Source organism: Pristis pectinata, chromosome 8 (assembly GCF_009764475.1).
Source record: "Pristis pectinata isolate sPriPec2 chromosome 8, sPriPec2.1.pri, whole genome shotgun sequence".
Lineage (NCBI taxonomy): Eukaryota > Metazoa > Chordata > Chondrichthyes > Rhinopristiformes > Pristidae > Pristis > Pristis pectinata.
Window position 1 is genome coordinate 20,818,775 of NC_067412.1, and position 24,357 is coordinate 20,843,131.

A 24,357-nucleotide genomic window follows, 5' to 3' on the forward strand; every position below is an offset into this window, starting at 1 on the left:
TCCATAATTAATTAGATTTTGTAAAATGCAAGTACTAAAACTGTACCTTATGGACATATTCATTGTTCAGTTTCCTTTGCAGAGTGTAAATAAGCATTCCAGGAAACTTCTGGATTTAGTTAACTCAAGATTATTTGGGTTGAAGGCTCCAGTGGCAAATGGCCTTCAATTAATGTAGCACCTTAAATAATTTGGCTGAATCCATGGAGTTCCAAGGTATACTGAAAGATTCAAGTTCCCGAGATGTAATTGCCTGTTTTGCTTTCATGTGGAAATTGCAAATCAGTCAGGCAAAGTTTATCCATTCTCAGGCATTTTCTGAGGAATATTGAAGTATAAATTGCAGTTGTTGCTGACTTGTACAAAATAATCCATTAATACTTGTGTAAAATGTTACACCAAGCATTTAAATCTCGTACAACAAATGCAAGTACTGTTATTGATAATTCCCTCTTGATGTCCAGAACTTTCCACTTTATTCTGGTTATTTGCGCAGTTACAAAATATTTTTCTCATTCTTTATTTCCCGCAATGAATTTGTTATGTTATGTTTTATTACTGGAGTAATAGAAGTATAATGTTGCTCCTTTGATTTCTAACCCACCCTCAGTTTGGAATATGTGATCTGAATACCTTTGGCTACAATGAACAAGCTCGGCATTAATGCAACTGTTGGTTATCCTTCTCTGGCATAAGCTGAATTCAAATAAAGTTATATTTCAAACAACTATTAACACTTACAAGCCATCCCTGGGTAACAAATGGATTCTGTTTTGATAGATGTCCATAAGTTGGAAAATACACGAAAATCACTTGATATGGTAACCATACCTCCATAGTATTGTAATGAATAGCATCAAAAGCACATAAGACTGATAAGAAAGAACAATTACTCAAAGTGGAGAGAGAGAGAGGAAACTAGTTCTGTCCTTCATAGGAAGAAACGTATCTACGCACATTGAATGTTTGAATTTAATAATATTTGTTCATATGTAGGGGGTGGCCATAAGTTGGTTGTTTGTAACCTGGTAATGGCCTGTATTCATCTGCTGCAACTTTGCCCGAAGTCCCAAAGAAACAGTGAATCCACCTCCCCCTGGTTAATACAGATTTTCATAAAAGTAACAGTATGATTTGACACTTTTGAGGTATATGTGTAAAACTTGGATCTCTCCTCCCCCATCATTTTGCCGTTTTATAAAATGGTGATTTGACAAGGGTTATATTGTTGATCCATACAAAGGATGAAAACTAAATTTTCATGATTTATCACTCACTGATTTTTGAAATGAAATGTATAACTGCAACTGATGCAGTAATATATCACAGCCATGAAAAACTATTCCAAGGAAAGCAATTTGCTGACATTTCTGATTCTCAAATCATGGGTTTTATGATTATATGGAATAAAAAAATGATATATTAAATTTAAAAATTGTCTTAAGTACATCAAAATAAGCCTTAGTACATTAATAGTTTTGTGGATTTTTGGGCTCCATAAAAGGAGGAAGCATGTTGAGAATTTAGCAGTGATTCACTAGGTGAAGTTAATGTATTTTTAAAATGTAAAGACTTGAAAGGAATTTGGTCATTTTTTAGAATATGAGATTGCTGGGTTATTTGCTAGAAACTTAAAATTGTGAAAGGAGAGGGCTGATTATTTCGGAAGTGGAATGTTTCTGGGCATCTAGAGCATGATGACTTTGCAATAAGATTATGCAGTATATTTTTAAAATATAGGATTGGAAGCAGATGAAACCTTTTTGCAAGGTGTTGTGAGAATTTGGCATGCCACATTCCAGTTAGTTATCAACATATGAATGTTCTAGAATTTCTTAAATCTGTGAAGGGAATTAGGGGATAGTGGGAACAGAATGGCATAATGTTTTAAGTCTTCTGCTTGCATGCAGGATAAAGATTAAGAGAGACTTGTATTGAATGATCATTTGGCATTCCAGGCTTAGATTCTCAAGACACAGCATTATTGAGAGAGTGCCAATGTTTGGGAATTCTGGACAGGGCATTGGAATGTACTGGTATCTGATATAATGCAATTTGGAGGTTTTAGAGGCCTGGAAGGTTTGGTTGAACTAAATAATGGTGTTGAATGGAATTCTGGTATCTTAGAACAAAAGAGATTTCGAGGGTTAGAGAGAATTGGAATGGAATGCCTTAATGTGAAAGGGTTATGTCAGTGGCTACAGAGTCGTGGCTTTGAACATAGTAGATCAAATGGAATATACATGTGTTCGGTTTACCCCGCCCCCTCAGGCAATAATTCTTTGGTTTTCCTGAAGATGCTAGCATGGAGATGAGGGCCTAAATGGTCTCCGGTTCTGCAAATTTCCAAGTTTCTGTGATTGAATCACATTTTAAGGATAAAGTCCACTCCTAAAATATGTCCTGATCTCTCTGCTAGTGGCCAACATATACAATATTAAATTTACTTTTCGCAGGAACAACTTGCACTTATGTATTTCTTTTTAAATTGAAAATACCTGAAAGCTTCACAGAACAATTAAAGTGATATTAGGACAGATGACAAGTTTTAAGGAGTATCTTAAATAGATGTAGAGCAGTGGAAGGTTTGAAGGAATTTGGAACTTTAGGTGCTTATAGCTGCAAGCACGGTTGCTTGTGGTGGAGCATTTTAAATTTGCATGCCTAGAAATTGAATTGCACCTGTTTTTGATGGGCTAAAACATTCTTGTGTTTACCATTATCTGCAAATTGTGTCCCCTGCAAAAAAAAATGCAACATTAGCCAGAATCCACCTAGCAATTAGCACTAAAACTGCACTGGCTTGATTCCCCCGTGACCTTATTCAGTTCAATCCTGACACTTCACTAAGCAGAACTCAGGGAAGGGTGACAATTCTTAAAAGCTCTGTCTGCGTGGCAGCTACACAGCAGAACAGAAGGAGAGTGACAGTTCCAACATTCAGTCAGAGACCTACTAGTTCTGGTCCAATGAGATCCATGCCGTAGAGGGAGATCCTGTCTGCCACAGCAGCCAGGTAACCTGACAGAAAATAGCTAGGGCACTGGGTAGTAGAGGAATGGGAATCCCTACAGAATGAAACATGAGATATGTTAGGCTAATTTGTACACTTGCAGAGTGGAAATCCTCCTAGTAAAGTGTATTTTATGTGGAAGTTTGAAGTATTTAAGTCAGATGCTTGTCATAGGGAAACACAGTGATGCAGCAACCCATTGAAGTAATTTGAACAGGGTTCATTTGTTTATTTGTTATAATGAATGCAGTTAAACCTGTACAGTAAAACCCCAGAGATTTTTACGTATTACCAGGGCTCCTTTCCCTGATTCTTTTTGTACCAGGCTGGGTCACTTGGCTTGAATTGGAGACTACTTCACTGCCGAGATTTACTCTGGACTTTGGTGACCAGTGGCACCATTGGGTGAATACCTGAAACTGGGAAAATGTCAAATACACTAATGTTGATCATGTAAGGAAGTGACCAATTCAACTTTGTGACCGATGAGATTTTACCAGAAATGATCACTAGTGCAATTTGTTCCAAGTATGACAGAATTTGCTTGGTTAGTGCCTAAATAAAAAGGTGTCTTGTGATACAGTTTATAAGCTAGGGTGCACAAGAGACCAGAATTGAACTTAAAGCCTATTTCATGCTAGAATCCAGAGCAGTGGCATTGAATGTTCCGTGATGGCTGAAGGAAGCTGAGAGCTGGAATCGGGTCAAAGATGAGTGAAGGGACTCTCCGTAATGGAAAAATGAGGGAGTTAACAGCATTTTTACCAGTTGAAGTAGCAAACCGTTAATGTAGTGAATGATACAGAATACAAGAGGGTCATTCATAAAGAGCATAAGAAGCAGGAGCAGGAGTAGGCCATCTGGCCCATCGAGCCTGTTCCACCATTCAATTAGATTATGGCTGATCTGGCCGTGGACTCAGATCCACTTACCTGTCTTTTCCCTGTAACCCTTAATTCCCCTACTATGCAAAAATCTAACTATGTCTTAAATATATTTCTAAGAAAAGATAAGATTTATTTCTTTATTAGTCACATGTACATTGAACACACAGTGAAATGCATCTTTTGCGTAGAGTGTTCTAGGGGCAGCCTGCAAGTGTCGCCACATTTCCACTGCCAACATAGCATGCCCACAGCTCCTAACCCATACATCTTTGGAATGTGGGAGGAAGCTGGAGCACCCAGAGGAAACCCATGCAGACACGGGGAGAATGTACAAACTCCTTACAGACAGCGGCCAAATTGTACCTGGGTTACTGATGCTGTAATAGCGTTACGCTAACCGCTACGATAGCCTCTACTGCTTCCTTGGGCAGAGAGTTCCACAGATACACTATTCTATGGGAAAAGCAGTTTCTCCTCATGTGCATTATAAATCTACTCCCCCAAATCTTGAGGCTATGTCCCCCAGTTCTAGTCTCACCTACCAGTGGAAACAACCTTTTATGCCTCTATTTTATCTATCCCTTTCATAATTTTCTATGTTTCTATAAGATCCCCTCTCATTCTTCTGAATTCCAGTGAGTATAGTCCCAGGCGACTCAATCTCTCATCATAGGCAAACCCCCTCATCTCCGGCATCAACCTGGTGAACCTCATTTGCACTGCCTCCAAAGGCAGCATATCTTTCCTCAAGTAAGGAGACCAGAACTTCACGCAGTACTCCAGGTGCGGCCTCACCAGTACCCTGTACAGTTGTAGCACAACCTCCCTGCTCTTAAATTCAATCCCTCTAGCAGTGAAGGCCAACATACCATTTGCCTTCTTGATAACCTGTTGCACCTGCAAACCAACCTTTTGAGATTCATGCACAAGCACTCCCAAGTCCCTCTGCACATCAGCATGCTGCAATCTTTCACCATTTAAATAATAATCTGATCTTATATTTTTTCCTTCCAAAGTGGATGACCTCGCATTTACCAACATTGTACTCCATCTGCCAGACCTTTGCCCACTCATTTAACCCACCTGTATCTCTCTGCAGACTCTCTGCATCCTTTGTGCAATTTGCTTTTCTACTCAATTTAGTGGAATTGCACAGTACAGTAGTGTAGCAGTTAGCATAATGCTTTACAGTGCCAGCAACCCGGTTTCAAATCCAGCCACTGTCTGTAAGGAGTTTGTACTTCTCCCCGTGTCTGCGTGGGTTTCCTCTGGGTGCTCCGGTCTCCTCCCACATTCCAAAGACGTATGGGTTAGGAAGTTGTGGGCATGCTGTGTTGGCGCCGGAAGCATGGCGACACTTACGGGCTGCCCCCAGGAGGCTACGCAAAAATATGTATTTCACTGTGTGTTTCAATGTACATGTGACTAATAAAGATATCTTATCTTAGTGTCATTGTGGATTGTGCATGTGTTCACTCTGTGAAAGTTATTTAATTAGTTCCACTCTCCTGTTGTTAAATACGTAGGTCTATAATTTGTTTCCTTTATGAAATATGTTTCCAATTCCAGTTTGAAACTTAACTTTGCATCTCACTTCATCACTCTAGATATTGCATTGCAGATCATAATGAGATGTTGTTTAAACAATTCTTGTTGGCAATCAGCTTAAATTCTAGTTACTGATCCTTCTGCAAGTAGAAATTTTGCCCTGCGCACTCTGTCAAAATTCTCCATTGCTTTGAATTCCTTTGTTAAAGCTTTACTTCTTTTCTGCTCAATCCCAGTTTACATAGTTTCACAGCATTGCTGGCGTCCATCAACCGTAGTATCATTCTAAGGGATCTCTGATGCCAGATGTACTTCCAAAAGTATGGTGCCCCAATGTAGACGATTACAGTGATTTTAAAAACTTTAATGTAACTTCCTACCTTTACACTGAATAGTTTAGAAGCCTCGTATTCTATATATTATTATTTAAACTAGTTTTCTGTATGTCATGTTCACTTGCATATTCCAGGCAGCAGTGTCCTCTGTCATAATAAAAACTCAGATTTCCAGCATCTGGAGTGACTTGATTTGCATTCTCTTTCAGACCTGTGTACATATGTGTGCACCTTCTTTTTGTCTCTTTTCACATGCTCCACCGGTTCTTTTCCCTTGTGTATTCATTAAATGTTGGTTAGCAAGTGATACATTTTACTCTCTTTCTCTAGGTTTCAGTGGATACTTCATTGTTAGAGCACTTCAATCCTGAATATTCTCATCCAGCACTTTTAGGTCATGCAGTTGTTAAGAAACCTCCTCCACCTTTAAGTCCACCCCCTCCTCCACCTGAATCACCACCTGATCAAAAAACATGTAAGTGAAACAGGTTATGTATTTGGGTATATGTATACAGTCTCCAGCTCTTTGTTCTTTTAAACAAGGGAGAAATGATTTAATAGTTCAAGCTATTTATAGTTTCCTAATTTAGATAATACACGCCTTTAGTTATTTTAGAGAAGTTATTGTTCTGAGATTATACTGATTTCCTTTTTGACCTAACCTTCAAAAATTCCTGCTAAGTATAGTTTCTGGAGTACGTGATGAATTTTCTGAAGCTACATGCATTGCACTTAATAATGAAGAAAAGATGTAGAACCTGCATTTTGTTTATGCTTTGGTTCATTTCCAAATGAATATACTTTATTTTTTTCTGACCTCAAATGTATGGAAACATATTTTTGAAGATTTTGGGCAGAATACTTTAGCTAATAATCTTTCCATTGTATAATCTGAATATTTTGTTGTTTTTAGACACTTGGATCATTAGCAAATTTATATTTTAACATTATTTCATGTGAAATGGAGTTCTTGTCCATTGTGTTCTTCTCTAATACACTGTTTAATGTCAACATGTACAATGGAAGCTCCCCTTTCACATAGCATTAATAATGGGAAAAGATTATCTAAATATGTCAACATTTTGAAACAGGAAAATATTATTCTTCACTACTGTAGTTTACTATTGAAACATTCAAATGCTTTTTGAGAAGATGCTCATAAGCTTTTTCATTTCTCCTGTCCAAAATAAGAATCTGAACCAAGGAACTGATTTGAAATGATGACACATTTCACAATGACATGATTAAATTTACCCATCAAACTTTCTCCAAAATGACAAGCTCATCGTAATCTCTACTTATCATAGAACCAAGTTAAAATAAACAAAGCTTTTTGTCCAGCAGTCTATATCTACTTAAATGCTTCTGTTCTTTCCTCGTTGCACTTGGGATTTCCCAACAATTAATCAAAATGAATGGTAGTATTCTTTTGTCCAGGAAAGAGCAAGCTCCTTGATACTCTGTTCATTCATGGCAGTTAAACATTTAAAAAGTTTATAACATCTACCTTGAACATGGTATCATCATATTGAATAGCTTGCTGATATTCACCACCTTGCCATTTAAAATCTACATGAAGGCTACCAAAGCTCCTTTAGCTATAGAGGTATATGACACAGAAACAGGACCTTCAGCTCCCCATGTCTATGCCAATGATATCATGTTCACGATAGATGTTATAAACTGTTTACCCTCTATGCTAATCCAATTTACCAGAATTGGGCCATAGCCTACCATGCCATAGTGATTCAAATGTTCATCAGATGCTTCTTAAATTTTGTGAGAGTTTCTACCTCCACCACCCCCTTGGGCAGAACATTTCAGATTCCCATCACATTCTGGGTAAAAAAAATTCTTCCTTAGGTTTCCTCTTATTTCATTAAACCTCTTATTCGACACCTTAAGTCCATGCACTCTGGTCTTAGATACTTCTGCCATGGGGAAGATTTTCTTAATATTTACCCTAGCAATGTCTCTCATAATTTTATATACCTCTGTCAGGTCCCTCCCTCAGTCTCTTGTGCTCCAAGGAAAACAAATGAAGTCTCTCCTCATAACTGAAAGATTCTATCGCAGGCAATGTCCTGGTGAATCTCCTTTGCATGTTCTCCAGTGTAATCCTGTCCTTCCTATAGTACGGTGATCAGAACTACATGCACTATTCCAGCTGCAGCCTACGCAGTGTTTTATAAAGTTGGTACCAAGACCTCCCTGCTCTCTTACTCTATGCCCTGGCTAATGAATGTGTGCATCCCATATGTCTTCTTCATCACACTGTATATTTATGCTGCCAGTTTCAGGGATCTTTCAACTTTTATGCCAAAGTCTTTTGTTCCTCAATACTCCTGAGAGCACTACTGCACTTCACACTTATGATGTTAGACTAACTGGCTTGTATTAATTGGCTTATTACTGCTGCCCTTCTTGAATAAAGGTACCACATTTGCTATATTTCAGTCATCTGGCACCTCATCTGTTGCTAGTGAAGATTTAAATATCCCCATCAGGGCCCCAACCATCTCCTTCCTTGCCTTCCATACATAGCAGCTTTGAATACGTCTCATCAGGCCCTGGGAATTTATCCATCTTTATACCTGCTGAGACATCAAATACCTCCTGCTTTTTAATTTTAATGTGCTCTAGAATTTTGCCATCCCAACTGAAATCTCTAAGTACAAAGTTCTCCTTGGTGAATACAGATGAAAAGACACTTTGCCCACATCCTTTTGGTCCCTAATGGGCTCCACTCTCTCCCTGGTTACCCTCTTGCTCTAAATACAATTAAAAAATGCCTTGGGATTTCTTTAACTTTATCTGCCAGTAATATTTCATGATCCTCTTTGTCTTCTGAATTTCTTCTTTAAGCACTCCTCTACACTCTCTATATACCTGAAGGGTCTCCTCCATTTTCAGCGCTGTATACTTACCAAATGCTTCCTTTTTGCTTTAATCAAACCCTCAATATCCTGAGACATCCATGATTCCCTGGATTTGGTGTTCATATCCTTCACCCCCATGGGAACACCTTGGCCCTGCACTCTTACTATTTCACTTCTGAAAGACTCCCATTTCCTGAAAGTAGATTTACCTGCAAGTAATTGCTTCCGATCAATGCTTGCCAAGTCAGTCCTCCAATTCAGACACTTACTTTCTGGATTATCCTTATCCATGTCCACAGCCACTCTGAAACTAATCAAGTTATGATCACTATACCCAAAGTGTTCACCCACTGACATTTCATCCCCTTGCTCTGCTTCATTCCCTAGGATTAAGTCTAGTACAGCCCCATCCCTATTAGGACCTTTTATATACTGACATAAATAGCTCCGCTAAACATATTTTAAAAATGTCACCTTATCCAATCCTTTCACATTAAGATGATCCCAGTTAAAATTGGGTAAATTTAAATCCTCCACGACTATAATCCTAGTCCTCTTCTTGTCTCTGTGATTTGTGTTCATATCTGCTTCTCTATCTTCCACTGACTGTAGGGAGGTATGTAGTATAATCCCAAAAGAGTGATCATCCTTTTCTTATTCCTAAACTCTACCCTTATGGTCTCATTTGAAGAGCTCTCTGAGATTTCCTCCATCATTACTGCAGTGATGCTGTCCTTGCTCAATAATGCAATGGTCCCTTCTCTTTTATATTTCTCCCTCTTACCCCCATCATGCCTGTGCCCTGAATGCTAAGTTGCCAGCCCTGCCCTTTGAACCATGTTTCAGTGATTGCTTCAGTGTCGTATTCCCATGTGTTGATCAATGCTCCATGTTCATCTGCCTTACCAGTCAGGCTCCTTGCATTAAAAATGATGCATTTTAGTTTTCCAGTCCTCCCATCTGCCTTATCATGCCCATATCTGCTCTGCCTACTGGACTGACCTAGTTTTTCTTCTTTATTTGACTGGGCCTCATCCCCAATTGTGCACCTACTCTGTGTCCCTGTCAAATTAATTTAAAACCTTCCCAACAGCATGAGCAAACCTCCCAGCAAGTGAAAAGGAACTCATTCTGGTCTGGGTACAAACCGTCCTACTTGAACAGGTCCCACCTACACCAGAAATGTTTCCAATGATCCAAAGATCTAAAGGCCTCCCTCCTACACCATCCCTTTAGCCATACATTCATCTGGTCTATCTTCCTAGTCCTATCCTCAGCAGCATGTTTTATTGGCTTCAGGAGTCCAGAGAAGAAAAGGAAAGATGATGCTAATGGGGAATTTGTATTACGTTTTCAGAGTACTTCTGTAATTTACACCTAATCAGAAACAACAAACTAGTATTCAGCTGTATATGATCAAAATTGCCTGACATCTGGTAAGATATGATACATACACCTTTATAACACTGCAGTGGAGACAAAGTCATAGAAGTTGATTTAGGAAAGATAACCCATAATTTGTAGGTTATTTTTAAGATTGTTAGGAAAATGCCTAGTCAGCTCCCTAAATGGTGCTTTCAAGTTGAATTTGGCATAAATTCTGTCTATAATATGAAGGCAGCAATTGAGCTGAATGCTAAGAAAAAGGTGGAACTAATCATGGGGCTAAAATTGGACTTTGGCAGCAATGCAAAATAGTGAAAGTGGCGGTCAATGAAAAAGATAATTAGGACATGAATAATTTCAGGATTGCCCACTCACATTTGCAGCAGCTTTTAATCCTTGGAATTTGCCAAAGCATTTCTTAGCTAATTAACACTCCAAGGATAGTTACATTCTTGTTTATACATACATATAGCAGACAATCTGCACACAACACAATTCCAAAACCAGCAGTAAGACAGTGGCCAGCTAATCTGTTTATGTATTGCTTCATAATCTTTTATCTCCATATGCATAGGTAGATAGACCTTTGGTTTAATATTTGAGGCTCTTCTGATATGGCATCATTTGATAAATACTGAAGCAAAGTATCAGCTTGCAGCCAGCAACCCATTCCTCTTTCTGTCAACTGTATAACCGAACCAGAGAGTTTGCAAACTTGGTGTTCTATTTACCCAAGATGAATTTCAAATAACAATGTATACCATCAGTAAGACTGCATATTTCCTCTTCCATCATATCACTCCACCTTTGTCTTATCTCATTTGCTGCTGAAACCTTTTATTCCTCTAATTGACTATTTCATTGAAATTTTGACTGACATTCATTATTCAATTATGTCAGAATTTGCAATCCAAAACTCTGCTGTTTGTGTCCTAACTTGCATTAGCTCCCATTGTCTGTCACCTCTCTGCTTGCTGACTTACACTGGTACTCATTCAAGCAATGCCTTGATTTTAAAATACTTACTTTTGCTTAAACAATTCATGGTCACAACCCCCCTTTGTCTTTGAAATCTCAGCCTTATCAATTCTACTATATGGTACTAGCCCTCTAATCCTAGAATCTTGTTGTTGTCCAAATTTAACTGCTCCACCGTCAACAACTGTGCCTTCAGCTGCCAGGAACCTAAGCTCTGAAATTACCTGCCTTAAATCTCCCTATCTTCTTTACCCTTCTCTCTCCTTTGTTGCTCTCTTCTTTCCTTCCTTCTTTCCCTCCCTCCTTCCCTCCTCCTCTCCCTCCTTTCCTCCCTGCTCTAATATCTTTTATTTTCTTTCCTCCCTTCCCTTCCATTCTTTAAAGTCCACCTTTTTGACCAAGCTTTTGATTATCTGCCCAAATTCTTCCTCTGGTTTGAGTCAATTATTGTTTTCTGTTGCTTCTGTGAAGCATTCTGGTAGGTCTTTCCAGACTAAGGTAAGGATTATGCCCAATTTTTCAACCGAGTTTTAGATCAACAAACATTAGGTTCAGAAATAAGAATGTTTCCACTGAGCCAAGGATTTAATTGTATTTCTATTCAGCACAACTTTTTCCCACACTGACTATGCATATAACAGAAGAATCAAAATAGAATGAATGATTTTGTAATACGATAGAGCAGGAATGTTGCACGATTATAATAGGTCCAAAGTAGGTAAACATTTCCTGTTTAATACTTCCTGTTGCTGCCTTCTCCTCCCAACCTCTCTAATGGTCATAATATTTGCTGGAAACACAAGTGACTGCGGATGCTGGAATCTGGAGCAAAAAACAAACATCTGGAAGAATTCAGTGAGTCAAGCAGCATCTGTGGAGGCAAAGGGATGGTCAATGTTTCGGGTTGTGACCCTGCATATGTGTATCTATGAAATCACTGGCAGGCGATTTCATAGAGTGACATTGTATGAGGAAATCACAATGAAGCCCCCTTCCCATCATTCATGCCCATTCAAGTACAAATTCTTTAATTAATTTTGAGATACTTTTGAGGGAAAAGAATTCTCGTTTCTTTTTCTCTTATCACCTCTTCCATCCATAGTGCTGGTTATAGCTCTCTTCATCCTACATTTCCTATTCTTAATGCTTAACAGTTGAATTTGGAATAAAGTATTGATTGGAATTTTTGGCTGAATTAAATTCCTTGATTAACCCACAGTGACTTTCTGATTTTTATTATCATTAAAGCCAAAGCATACCCAATATTTCTGTGACCTTTTCATCAATAGTAGCCAATTAAACGTTCAGTTAAATGAAATGTTTAACTTTTTAAACAGCATATTGCATTAAGTTTAGGATTATTGTAATATATCAATTTCTTTGTTTCTGATTTTCTTTTCTGGTCATAATTTGTGAAGGTTCTCCAAGACAATATTTGGAACACTACGTATTCCCTGTGCTTCTCCCAGGCTTGTTTGAAACCCTTACACAAGCTAAAAAGGAGAAATGCTTCGAGGTCAGTGATATTTAACAGTCATTTGATATTTACAGCAAATGAATTTGGAAGTTAATGTTATCTTTCCCAACATACTTTTTATGTCTTAGTTCCTCTACCAGAGACCAGTGGCATTCTTTGAATGCCAGCCTGCAACATGAATGCATTTTGGTGATGCAAATCAATTGTTCCCTCGTCATCCTTGCTCGAGAATTGTTTTGCTTTTGCTTAGCATTTGGTTTAATCTGTCATGTGTTAGAAATCAGCAGTCCACTTAATTGCTAATTGAAATTCCCACTAATTTGCATATTTTAATTTTATCCTTTAATAACATTTTTGCAAGTATAAGCAAGGCACTTTCATACCATCATGTTGGGTTACAACTTATTTGGACCAACTTTTTATTTGAAGGCTTACATTCCATCTTTCTGGTTCAGCGTTTCTATTTTAATTTGATGTAGATTCATCAGAAACCAGAATAAAACAAACCCTATTTATTTTATCACTGTGGCCTTTGCCTGCTTAAAACACAGCAACGTTATCTCAACGGTTTTCCAGCTTTCCATCAAAGTTCACTTTCCAGAGCTACGGAACACTATAGTTAGTATTCTTGCTCCACCCTTCTTGGCCTCTCATTGTGTGATCCCACTCGTAGCTTGTCTTTTGTCCAGTTTTTGCCAGTAGGAAGTATAGTTTAAGCACAATGAGAGAAGTCAAACGGCATTGTTTCTGCTCCCCTAGGAAGGAAATTTTAGAATTATACTGGTCTAAATTAGAGCTGATGAAATTTATTTAATAAATGAAACAAATTGGAGTTACGTATAGCCTTGGCACAATAATTTACTATCATTTGGCTTGTACTCAACTATTGAGTACTTGAGTTGTCGTCCACCAGTTAGCATTTATAATTAAATGTAGTCTCCACAGGAAAAAAAATGATTAATTGTTAATCTCTACAAATTAAATTTACAAAGGGAACAATATTTAAAATGACTAACCAACAATGTATCATATCCTATCCCATGAACTTTTTACTTTAGACAAAATAGTGCTGGGGTATTTGTGGTGCTTCCTTAGTATCATGTTTCTAAACCTTGAGTGCTTATGCAACTGTTTCCCTTTCATTCTAATCTGAGTGAGATATCTGAAAACAACAATGTATATATAGTGCAGATATTTCCTTTAATTTTTACCTCATTGCCATTTTTTTTTCCAATTGAGCCAGAGATTTCCAGATCCACAGGCACAATTTTTTCAAGCACAATTCCTCTGCTTGCCACAGAAATAATTCAATTTCCTTTTGTCCTCTTTCTTAAAATGCAGATCATTTTAACTTGTATTGCTGGGGAAAATGGATTATAACACATGGAAAGCAATTTTATATCTCTCTTGAACTTGTTTTCCACTGAAATAAACTGTTAACATGAAATTCTTACATCATTTGGAGTGAAAATTAGCTGTATAAGTGCAAGGAGGTGAATAGGGATATTTCTGAAAGATCACTGCTGGATGGAAATCATCAATCTACAATCATGTTCAAATCATATGTATTAATGTGTTCTGTATTATGTGCTTCCTGGTCTCCAAAGAAACATAAGTAATGGTGAAGGGATTGATAGTTGGTAATTGGTTTATTATTGTCAACTGTACCAATATACAGTGAAAAACTTTTGTTTGCTTGCCATCCAGATAGATCATTCCATATGTAAGTACATCAAGGTAGTCCAAAAGAAGAAAAAAATCAAAATGCGGAATATAGTGTTACATTTACAAAGGGCAGTGCAGGTGGCCAAATAAAGTGCAGGCACCATGACGAGGTAGACTGAGAGATCAAGAGTTGCATCTTTATCGTAAAAGAGATCCCTTCAAGAGTTTTGTAACAGCAGGATAGAAGCTGTTCTTGATCCTGTTTCCAGTATCGTCCAGGTAATCTTCCATTTCCCTTCCTCTAATTCTGATCACCTTTTCTGGTCACTTTTTCTGCCCAAGCCAGAGAATGCAGAAGTTAATTTTACTTCCAGACCAAAATTTTGGGCCCAACATCCCATGCATCACAGGGGTTGCTGGTGTATTCTTACAGCATTGTTTTCCACCACAATTTTTTAGTCTTTCGGCTTCTCTTTTATTTATTAAGTCTTATTTGTGCTATAACATTCAATGATCCCAAGAGATTATGAGGAAAAACTGAAAAAAAAATGGGCTTTTCAAGACTGATGGAAAATGTCAGGAAGGGTATCATGTCAAATCAGATTTATTGGTATGGAGAAAGTAATTTTATGACATTTAAATTGCAAGAGCAGTATTAAGAAATACAGGTTTAAACTAAAAAAGACTTGTTAGAAAGGTCCTCTTCATACATGATCAATATGTATGATCAATATCAATACGATCAACATGAATGATCGATAAGTGGACTTAGAATCTTTGAATCATAGAATTGTACCACATGGAAACAGGCCACTCATTCATGCCAAACAGTGAGCATCCTTCTGTATCAATCCCATTGCCCAGCACTTGGTAAATAGCCCTCAATGCCTAAGTGATACAAATGCTCATCTAAACACACCTTAAATGCTGTCAGCAACCTAGCTTCAACCACTATCTCAGACAGTGCATTCCACCTATTTACCACTCTTTGGGTGAAGAAGGTCCCCCTCATAACCTTTCTAAATCTCTTCCCCCTTACCATAAGCCTATGCCCTCTAGTTTTACCTACCTCTAATATGGGAAAATGTTTCCTGGAGTCTACCCTATCTATACCCCGCATAATTTTATATGCTTCAATCATATCCCCTCTTAACCTTCTCCATTTCAGGGAGAACAGACCTAGCTTCTCCAATCTATCCTCATATCTGAACAGCTCCATCCCAGGCAACGTCCTGGGAAATCTCCTCTGTACCCTCCCCAGCATTATCACATCCTTCCTTTAGTATAGTGACTAGAACTGCCCAAGATTTTATAAGTTGGAACATAACCTCCCTACTTCACTGTTCGTTGCCTTGACCAATGAAGGTCAGTATCCCATATGACTTCCTCATCATGTTATCTACCTGTATTGCCATTTTCAAGGATCTCTGTACTTGAACTCCAAGGCCCTTCTGTTCCTCAATACTCCCTAAGACCTTGCCATTCATAATATATATCCTAGCCTCACTAGTGCTCCCAAAATGCATCACCTCACATTTGTCTGCCATTTTTCAGCCTATTTCACCAAAATATTTATATCTCTCTGCAGCCTAAAACTATCTTCCACACCATCTACAGATCTGCCCATCTTTGTGTCATTTGCAAACTTACTTATCTTGCCTCTTACATCTACATCCAAGTCATTCATGTATATTACAAACAGCAAAGGTCCCAGCACCAATCCTTGTGTGACACCAATGGTAACAAGCATCCAATCATTAATACATCTGTTCACCATCACCCTCTATTTCCCATTGCCAAACCAATTTTGCATCCAATTTGTCAACTTGCCTTTGATCTTATGGGCCCCAACCTTTTGAATTAGTCTCTCATGTGGAACTTATCAAAGGCTTTACTAAAGTCCATGTAAATCACATCTATTGCTCTGCCTTCATTGATACACTTTGTTATTACTTCAAAGAATTCATCAAATTGATCAGATAGGATCTGCATTACTCAGAACCATGTTGGCTATCTCTGATTAGTCCCTGCCTTTCCAAGTGACCATTAATCCAATCCCTTAGATTTTTTCCAGTATCATCCCTATCACTGATGTTAGGCTCACAAACCTATGGTTACCAGGCTTCTCCATGCTGCCTTTGTTGAAAAAGGGGACCATGTTTTTTGTCCTCTCATCTGATATCTCAACAATCTCAAAATACAAAAATCTCAACGAGAGCTCCCAGAAATCTCTTCCTTGCCTCCTGCAGCAATCTAGGATAAATTCCTTCCAGTCCTGGGAATTTATCCACTCTTAAGCCCAACAAGGCATGTAGAACTTCTTTATTTATGGAGAACTGCACTAGACTTTCACCTGCTCCTTCACTGAATTCTGTAACTTAAAATGTATGTTTCTTTTGTGAATATTGATGAAAAGAACCTTACCTATACCTTCTGGCTCCACACAAAGATTTCACCTGTTGACTCTAATGGACCCTTCTTTTTCCCTGGTTATTCTTTTGCCCTTAATATACTCATAGAACACCTTTAGATTTACCTTAATTCTGTATGCCAGTGATTTCCTTTTGATAACCTCCCTACACTGTTTATACTCATGATAGGTCTGACACCAAAGCATGTTGGCCTTGAACTCTTGTTATTTTTCCTTTGAATGCTTCCTACTGTGCAAATGTAGACTTACCTGCAAGTAGATGCTCCTATCTATCTTTGCCAGGTCCTCCCTTAAGTTAATGAAATTGGCCTTCACCCAATTTAAGACCATTATAATTGATCCATTCCTGTTCTTTTCCATAACTGTTTTAAAATATACAGAGTTATGGTCATTATTTCCAAAATAATCTGCCACTGACACTCCTTTCACTTGACCAGCTATATTCCTTAAGTTAAGGTGGATAAATCCCCAGGGCCTGACTGAATACATCCTCGGACTTTGTGGGAGACGAGAGAAGAAATTGCGGAGGCCCTTGCAGAGATATTTGTTTCATCATTAGCCACTATTGAAGTGTCTGATGACTGGAAGGTGGCTAATGTAGTTCCGTTGTTTAAGAAGGGTAGCAAGGAGAAGCCAGGGGGCTACAGGCTGTTCAGCCTGACATTAGTGGTGGGAAAGTTACCAGAGAGAATTCTGAGGGACAGGATCTACCAGCATCTGGATAGACAGAATCTGATTTGGAAGCTTTGTGGAGTATGGAGCATGGCTTTGTGCGTGGGAAGTTGTGTTTGACGAATCTTTTAGAATTCTTTGAAGAGTTAACCAAAAGGATAGATGAGGGTAGTGCAGTGGATGTTGTCTATTTGGACTTTAGCAAGGCCCTCGACAAGGTCCTGCATGACAGCTGGTCTGCAAGGTTAGGTCTCATGGAATCTAGGGAAAGCGAGTTAGTTGGTAGGATTTGGCTCGGAGGTAGGAAGCAGAGTGTGGTGATAAGGTTGTTTCTCAGAATGGAGGTTGGTGACAAGTGGTGTGCCACAGATGTCGGCGTTAGGACCCTTGTCATTCATTATTTATATAAATGATTTGAATGTGAAAGCACAAGGCTTAATCAGCAAGTTTGCAGATGACACAAAATTAGGAGATGTTGTTGATAGTGAAAAAGGTTATCATGGATTACAGGGATCTCTTGATTAGTTAGGGAAGTGGGTCGATGAGTGGCAAGTGGATTTAAATACAGATAAGCGTGAGGTGATGCATTTTGGAAAGTCAAACCAGAGTAGGACTTATACTATGAATGGTAGGGCACTAAGGAGTGTATGAAACAGAGGGACCTAGGAGTACAAGTGCATAGTTCATTGAAAGTGGCATTACAGGTAGAACAGGCATTTAGCATGCTGGCCTTCATCAGTCAGGGCATTGAGTATACGAGTTGGGACATTATTTTGCAGTTGTATAAGTTGTTGGTGAGGCTGCACTTGGAATACCGTGTTCAGTTTTGGTCATCCTATTATAGGAAAGATGTGGTTAAACTGCAAAGAGTGTAGAAAAGATTTACGAGGATGTTGCCAGGACTAGAGGGCCTCAGTTATAGAAAGAGGTTGGCCAGGCTAGGTCTTCATTCTTTGGAACGCAGCAGAATGAGGGACGATCTTGTAGAAGTGTTTAAAATTATGAGAGGCATACTTAAGGTAGATGGTAACAGTCTTTTCCCCAGGAGTACAAAACTAGGAGGCATAGAGTTAAGTAAGAGGGGAAAGATTTAAAAGGGACATGAGGGGCAACTTTTTCATGCAGTGGGTAGTGAGTGTATGGAATGAGCTGCCAGAGGAAGTGGTTGAGGCAGATACATTTGTATCATTTGAGAAGCATTTGGATAGGTACGTGGAGGGGTGAGGCCTGGAGGGATATGGGCTGAATGCTGGAAATTGGAACTAGCTGGGTGGGCAATGTAGTTGGCATGGACTTGTTGGGCTGAAGGACCTGTACCATGCTGTATTACTCTAAGACTCCATAAGGTATGATAATGCTCCTTCCCCCATTGATCTGCATACTGCCTCAAAAAGCTCTCATGGAAGCACCTCAAAAATTCTGTCCCCTCTGAGCCTTTAACATAATGGCAATCCCAGTTAATAGTTGGGATTTAAAAACCCGCAGTACAACCTCTGACATCTGCCATCATATCCACTCCTCTATCTCCAGATGACTGTTAGAAGGTCTGTAATACACCCCCAACAAAGTGACAACACTCTTCTTGTTTCTAATCTCTACCCATATGGCCTTGTTTGAGGAGCCTTCTAGGATACTTTCCCTCAATATTGAAATAATCCAATCTTTGACTCAGTGTAGTCCCTCCTCCCCTTTTACCCCCTCTGTCTTGCCTGAAAATTCTATAACTTGGGATTTGGGTTGTCAACCCTGCCCTTCCTTCAACCATGTCTTAGTGATAACAACCCTATCATAGATGCCACCCAGCACCCCCCCCCCCCCCCCCCGTTAATTGAGGTCTTGAGTTCAACTATGTTACTAATGTTACTCCTTGCACTAAAATGGATGCAACATAGTTTTAAATTTCCTTGATGTGCACTTATTTGTTCTGGCTACTGGACTTACTAATTATTTCTTCTCTTAGTGATTGTACTTCTCCAAATGAACAAATACTTTGAGACCCTGTTCCCTGCCAACACAGTTTAAGCTTACCCCAATAATGCGAGCAAACCTCCCAGCAAGTTTGTTGGTCCTATTCTGATTAAGATGCAACCCTTCCTGCTTGTACAGACCCCCCCCAGAAATGGTCCCAATGATCCAGGAACTTAACATACATCTGACATATCCTTCTGTTTCTATACTCACTAGCTTATGGCACTGGACAATAGAATCCCCTACCATTATTGCTCTCCCAGACTTGTTGCCCCCCACCCACCACTCTTCTGTACAACAGCACCCATGGACTGTGCTGTTCCCCTGCAAACTTCTGATTAAGTTAGTGGAGGCAAACTCTGGAGAAAAAATTAACTGGTTTAAATAATGCATTGGGGGCACAATAAAGTCTTTAAGATTATAGGAGTGTTTGCTATTTTTACTATTTTTTCCATGGCATTTTTAATGCTGCTTGTTGTCCTTCTCCAGCTTCAGATCACTATGTGTCTCCCAACAATTGTCCAGGAGAGAGTTCTACAATCCTTAATGCATGCCATTTAATAATTTTAAAGTCTTGCTTTTGCTTTTTTTTTAATAGAGAAAAAGGACTAAGTTCAATGCTTGCGACTTTCTGGCAGAATGGTTGTACAAGTAAGTTCTTGTGTTGTAGCAGTTCTCTTTCAATTTATTTCATATTAAGTATCAAGTAGCCATAGTTTTCTGGACTTAAGGGTATATGTGCTATGTTTTTATGCCAGAGATGTAAGTGGTAATTTAAAATATGCTGTTCTTTACTTCCCCAAGTAACGTGCATCTGTTTCTAGTAAAGTATATTATCGATCATTTAAAGATAAAAGTAAAACAAATTATAATTAAAACTAATTCATATTTTTTTCATTTCATAGCAACAATCAAAGCAGGTCTGACAAGAAATTCATTGCCTTCTTTGAAATTCCCTTTGTTAAAAATTGGCTTCAGGATCAGTAAGTACTTAATCAGCCTATTAAAAATAGGCATCTTTCCATTTGTAAATGACAGGCTCTTCTAAAGCCAGCAGGTAGTTTTGACACAAGATTACCTCAAATAAAAACAAGTCTTTGATTTCCCATTAATTTCATTACTTTTGGTTGATAGGAGAAAGAAATCTAGGAATATTTCGGCATTGAAATTGAATCACTTGGTATATGATTTCTCTGCATTGCATTGAAAGCGCACACCACATGCACTTGAGATCTTTTAGCCCATTTACATTAATTAATTTTCAGTAACACATAAAGCATGCAGGGCTAACGTAAATCTTCATGTGATACCAAATTAATGTCTTCCCTGTGAAATTGATTCACACATATGTAATTAGATACAGTGTATTCCATGCACATGGGTGAGTCTACTCTTCATGCACACATGTCAATGTAAGGTTTTGGAAAATCTGGTGGATTTGAACTTGTTGGAGTCAAGAATACAGAACCTGGAACAACTAAAATTTGGGAGTGTTCTGAACAGTGCAGAGGTGACGCCATCTGTTTGTAATTTGAAAACTGGATGTTTCCCTCAGTTCTATTGGACCTCCAAACACAACCAGGAGCATGAGAAGGATGGCTAACGGCAAGGTCCCCCTCATTCTTTTAAGAGACACCATTGGCTGTCCATAATCATCTGCATCATGGAAGTCTCACAATATTCTCTTGACATTCAGTGATAACACCTTTGACCATTTTCCCCAACAGAAACCTACAGGGATCTCCATTGATCAGAAAATTTCCTGGACTAGGCATTTAATAATTGTAGCTGTAAGATTATGCCTCGTTGAGGGTCTCAACCTCTCACTTGGCAGAATAATTCTTCTATCTGCAAGGAACTTTGTAGTTGCAAGAGTTCTCTGTATCTTCAAAGACAAAAAATGATGTTCTCCAATTGTCTCCATACATGCTCTAAAAGCAATGAAGAATGCTTTATCACTTCCCATTCACTGCCCCCTTCCTTAAACAACCTGAGCTTTTACTGTTCAACTCTGATGCAATAGCTGCACTCTGTTCTCCTTTCTAAGTAGATAGTGGCCGTTTTTTTTAAAGCGCCCCCCCCCCCCCCCCCCCCCCATTACAAGGAGAAATAATGAATTCTACTGCCTGGAAAGATGAGGGCAAATTTTGCTTGGATACTTCAGCAGCAGCAAGGTAGACTCCAACTCACATAATATCCTCACATGGAAATCTATGTTCTTTTCTGAAGTTATCCTGTAATTATAGTGTCAGAGTTCCCTTGTCACAAGCATTGTAGTGGATCAGCTCTTAATGGCCAACTTAGTGTGCCCTTCTGCACAAATCATGAAAGCCAAAATCAAGCACATTCTGTAACACCCTTAGAATAGACAGCCAACTCATTCTCCACAGTCCCATATGCCTTGAAAGCCCAAGCAATAGTGGAATCCAGAGGAAACTGTCACCAGGCTGAACTTGTATGACTGGAAGCTGAACTTCCACCTGAGCACATGTATGCTAAGTGGCTTTTGCATGTGAAGTAATGAAGACTGTGACCTCTGCCAGCAGGCACTTGAATTGAGTCAGTGTGTTGATGTGAAGCTAGTAACCAGTTCCATGCCAGAACAGATGAGCTCCAGGTTCTGTGCTACACCACGTGCAAAGTTGGAGCTGGCCACCAATGCTCCTTGATGCTTCCAAGACTCCCATGCAAGCCAATCAATACTTAGGCACTTCCATAAGCATATACATCAGCCTCTGTCTTTGGACTGACCGATCCTAGTTCTCATCTGAATCTTCCAGAGTGCATAAATTGGACCTCTGGAGAACTGGCACACAAGCTACTCTTTTTCCTGTCATGGCTGCTGTTAATTCATATTTCTTGATTTACCTTGTGCAGATCCTGTATCTTTGTTATCCTCTACTGTCCACAAAATTGAACGGTTCCCTTATACAATGAAATGGACTATGACCTCACGATCTACCTTGTTGTGACCTTGCACCCTATTGCACTGCACTTTCTCTGTAGCTGTGACACTTTACTCTGTACTGTTATTGTTTTTACCTGTACTACGTCAATGCACTCTGTACTAACTCAATGTAACTGCACTGTGTAATGAATTGAACTGTACAATCGGTTTGTAAGACAAGCTTTTCACTGTACCTTGGTACAAGTGACAATAATAAACCAATACCAACACCAATATGAAAATTTCTGGACAAGTGGATGTAGCTGTCATATTCATTGTTACAATGTCCTCCCCTTCCTTTTCTAAATGGAATTTCTTCACTGTATTGCTTCATTGGTCATGAAAAGGTGAGGGGTCTGGTGTGAAAGGCACTTTTAAATCACATGGATCAAATAAGACAAGAAGCTTTGGGATGGAGGGGAAGTGAGATATGAAAAGGAAGATATAAACATATAGTCATCATCCTCAATGATCCACAGTCCTATGCTAGCCACTCCTCTGAGGTGGTCAAGCTCATGATGACTGACACCTTCCCTTCAATGTGATTAAGCCATGGGCATGATAAGATTGTCTTTCAATTTGCAGTTGCAGTTTCTGATTGTGTGCAATTCTACAAAGAGAGAGGGAGAAGTGAGCGCATTGCAACAGGTGCTTATGATGTGACTGCCTTGTTTGAATAACTAAAACCAAGGTGCAAGGGGTGTGTGTGTGTGTGTAAAAGAGAGAGAATATTGGGATAGTGGCATATGTGTGAGACTAGAATTGTAATTGTTGGTAAACAGCATTTGTTGCTTCTTCCACTAACCTTAACCATACATAATCATTCCTTGTCACTATGACTAATTCCTTGGGTGGTGTTCTCCCTGGCTCCCTCCTTTCACACTGGCACTTGATTTTGGTTCTTGTTGACTTCCTTGGGCCCCCTACCACCATGCAAGACTTTACTCTTGATGTCAGAATATCTTGTTGGAATATAATGGCCATAGAAATGATGTACCTGCTCCTGAGTCTATTCTGCTGTTGTTATTGTTAGTAGTCACCAAGCCTTACAATGCTTTCTAGCAGTGGTTGGATTCTGAGCTCTCCTCTGCTTTCAGGAACATAGGCATGATGTGAAATAACGTTACTTTTAATAGCTATGTGGAATTTGTGAAATTACTGCACTTAATGGGAAAAAGATTGTGATTGTTGTCTCATTGCTCAAATCCTTGCACAAGGTGCAACTCCTTAGATGGGACAATTTGGCGTAGATCCTGAGCATTGTCATTTTAACACGTTTTCATTATTGGGTTGTATTTCTAATGAAATGTGAATCAAAAACTGTTGTATATTGAAAAATTGATGAAACAACTTTATGGTTACATGTTATTGTCTTGGCATTAAGTATGTAATGAGGCTAAGGATATCACGAATCACCATGGAGGTGCACTGAAATATTGCTCACTGTAAGAAAAAATGGAAATCAATTTCAAGTTTCTCTATTATAACTCCTGTCAGAGTTGCTTTTCATAAATAAATGGTAAATAGAATTTTGTTTTTTTTATAAATGGGAAAATCCCGATCTTTAATGCCTTTATTGCATAATATTAGAGGAGTTTGATTTTCAATGCACATCCCTTTATAACTTAGAAGAGCTCCACTCAAAATGTTAAATGGGATTTGTTTCTGCTTCCACTAACCAGCTACGTACCTTATCATACCTAACTTTTTACAGTTGTATATTCTCAGTGCATGCAATTAATTTTCAGTAAGGAGTTAGACATTCTCTAGTAAAAGAACAACTTTATCTACTTTCTTTTTAAAAGGGACACTATGTAGCCACTAACACCTCTAATTGAAAGGCATTCAGCCTGCTCTAGCCAATTAATCAGAAATGTAACCACAAAAATTAAAGAAACTACATTTGAAAATTCATATCTCAAAATATTATTGATTTTAATATCATTTGTAATCTGTCACAGTTATTTTGGGAGTCAGATTTATTGACTTGATTTCTCCTTGCTACCATTTGGAAATCAATACTGTAGGCATTAAGGTGATTGCATCAAGCCTTTGGTGTTAAATTACAGCAATGTTAATGGATAAACTCAGTGGACATTCTCTTGAGCAGTTCTTGAATACTTCTGAATACCGTTGGCTCAGATCCAAAAGTAAACTGAGTACTTAATCTC

General features: G+C 38.7%; 1 protein-coding gene across 6 annotated transcripts in view; it reads left to right on the forward strand.

The window, feature by feature from the left end:
* The window catches only part of iqck (IQ motif containing K), a 78,335-nt gene that overhangs the window by 15,964 nt on the left and 38,014 nt on the right, over positions 1-24,357 (forward strand). For all 6 annotated transcript variants that reach the window (XM_052021359.1, XM_052021357.1, XM_052021355.1 and 3 more), the window contains exons 3-6: positions 6,114-6,258; positions 12,445-12,542; positions 19,838-19,890; positions 20,145-20,222. In XM_052021359.1, coding sequence (XP_051877319.1) covers positions 6,114-6,258; positions 12,445-12,542; positions 19,838-19,890; positions 20,145-20,222 — 374 coding nt within the window. The remainder of the gene's footprint in view (positions 1-6,113; positions 6,259-12,444; positions 12,543-19,837; positions 19,891-20,144; positions 20,223-24,357) is intronic.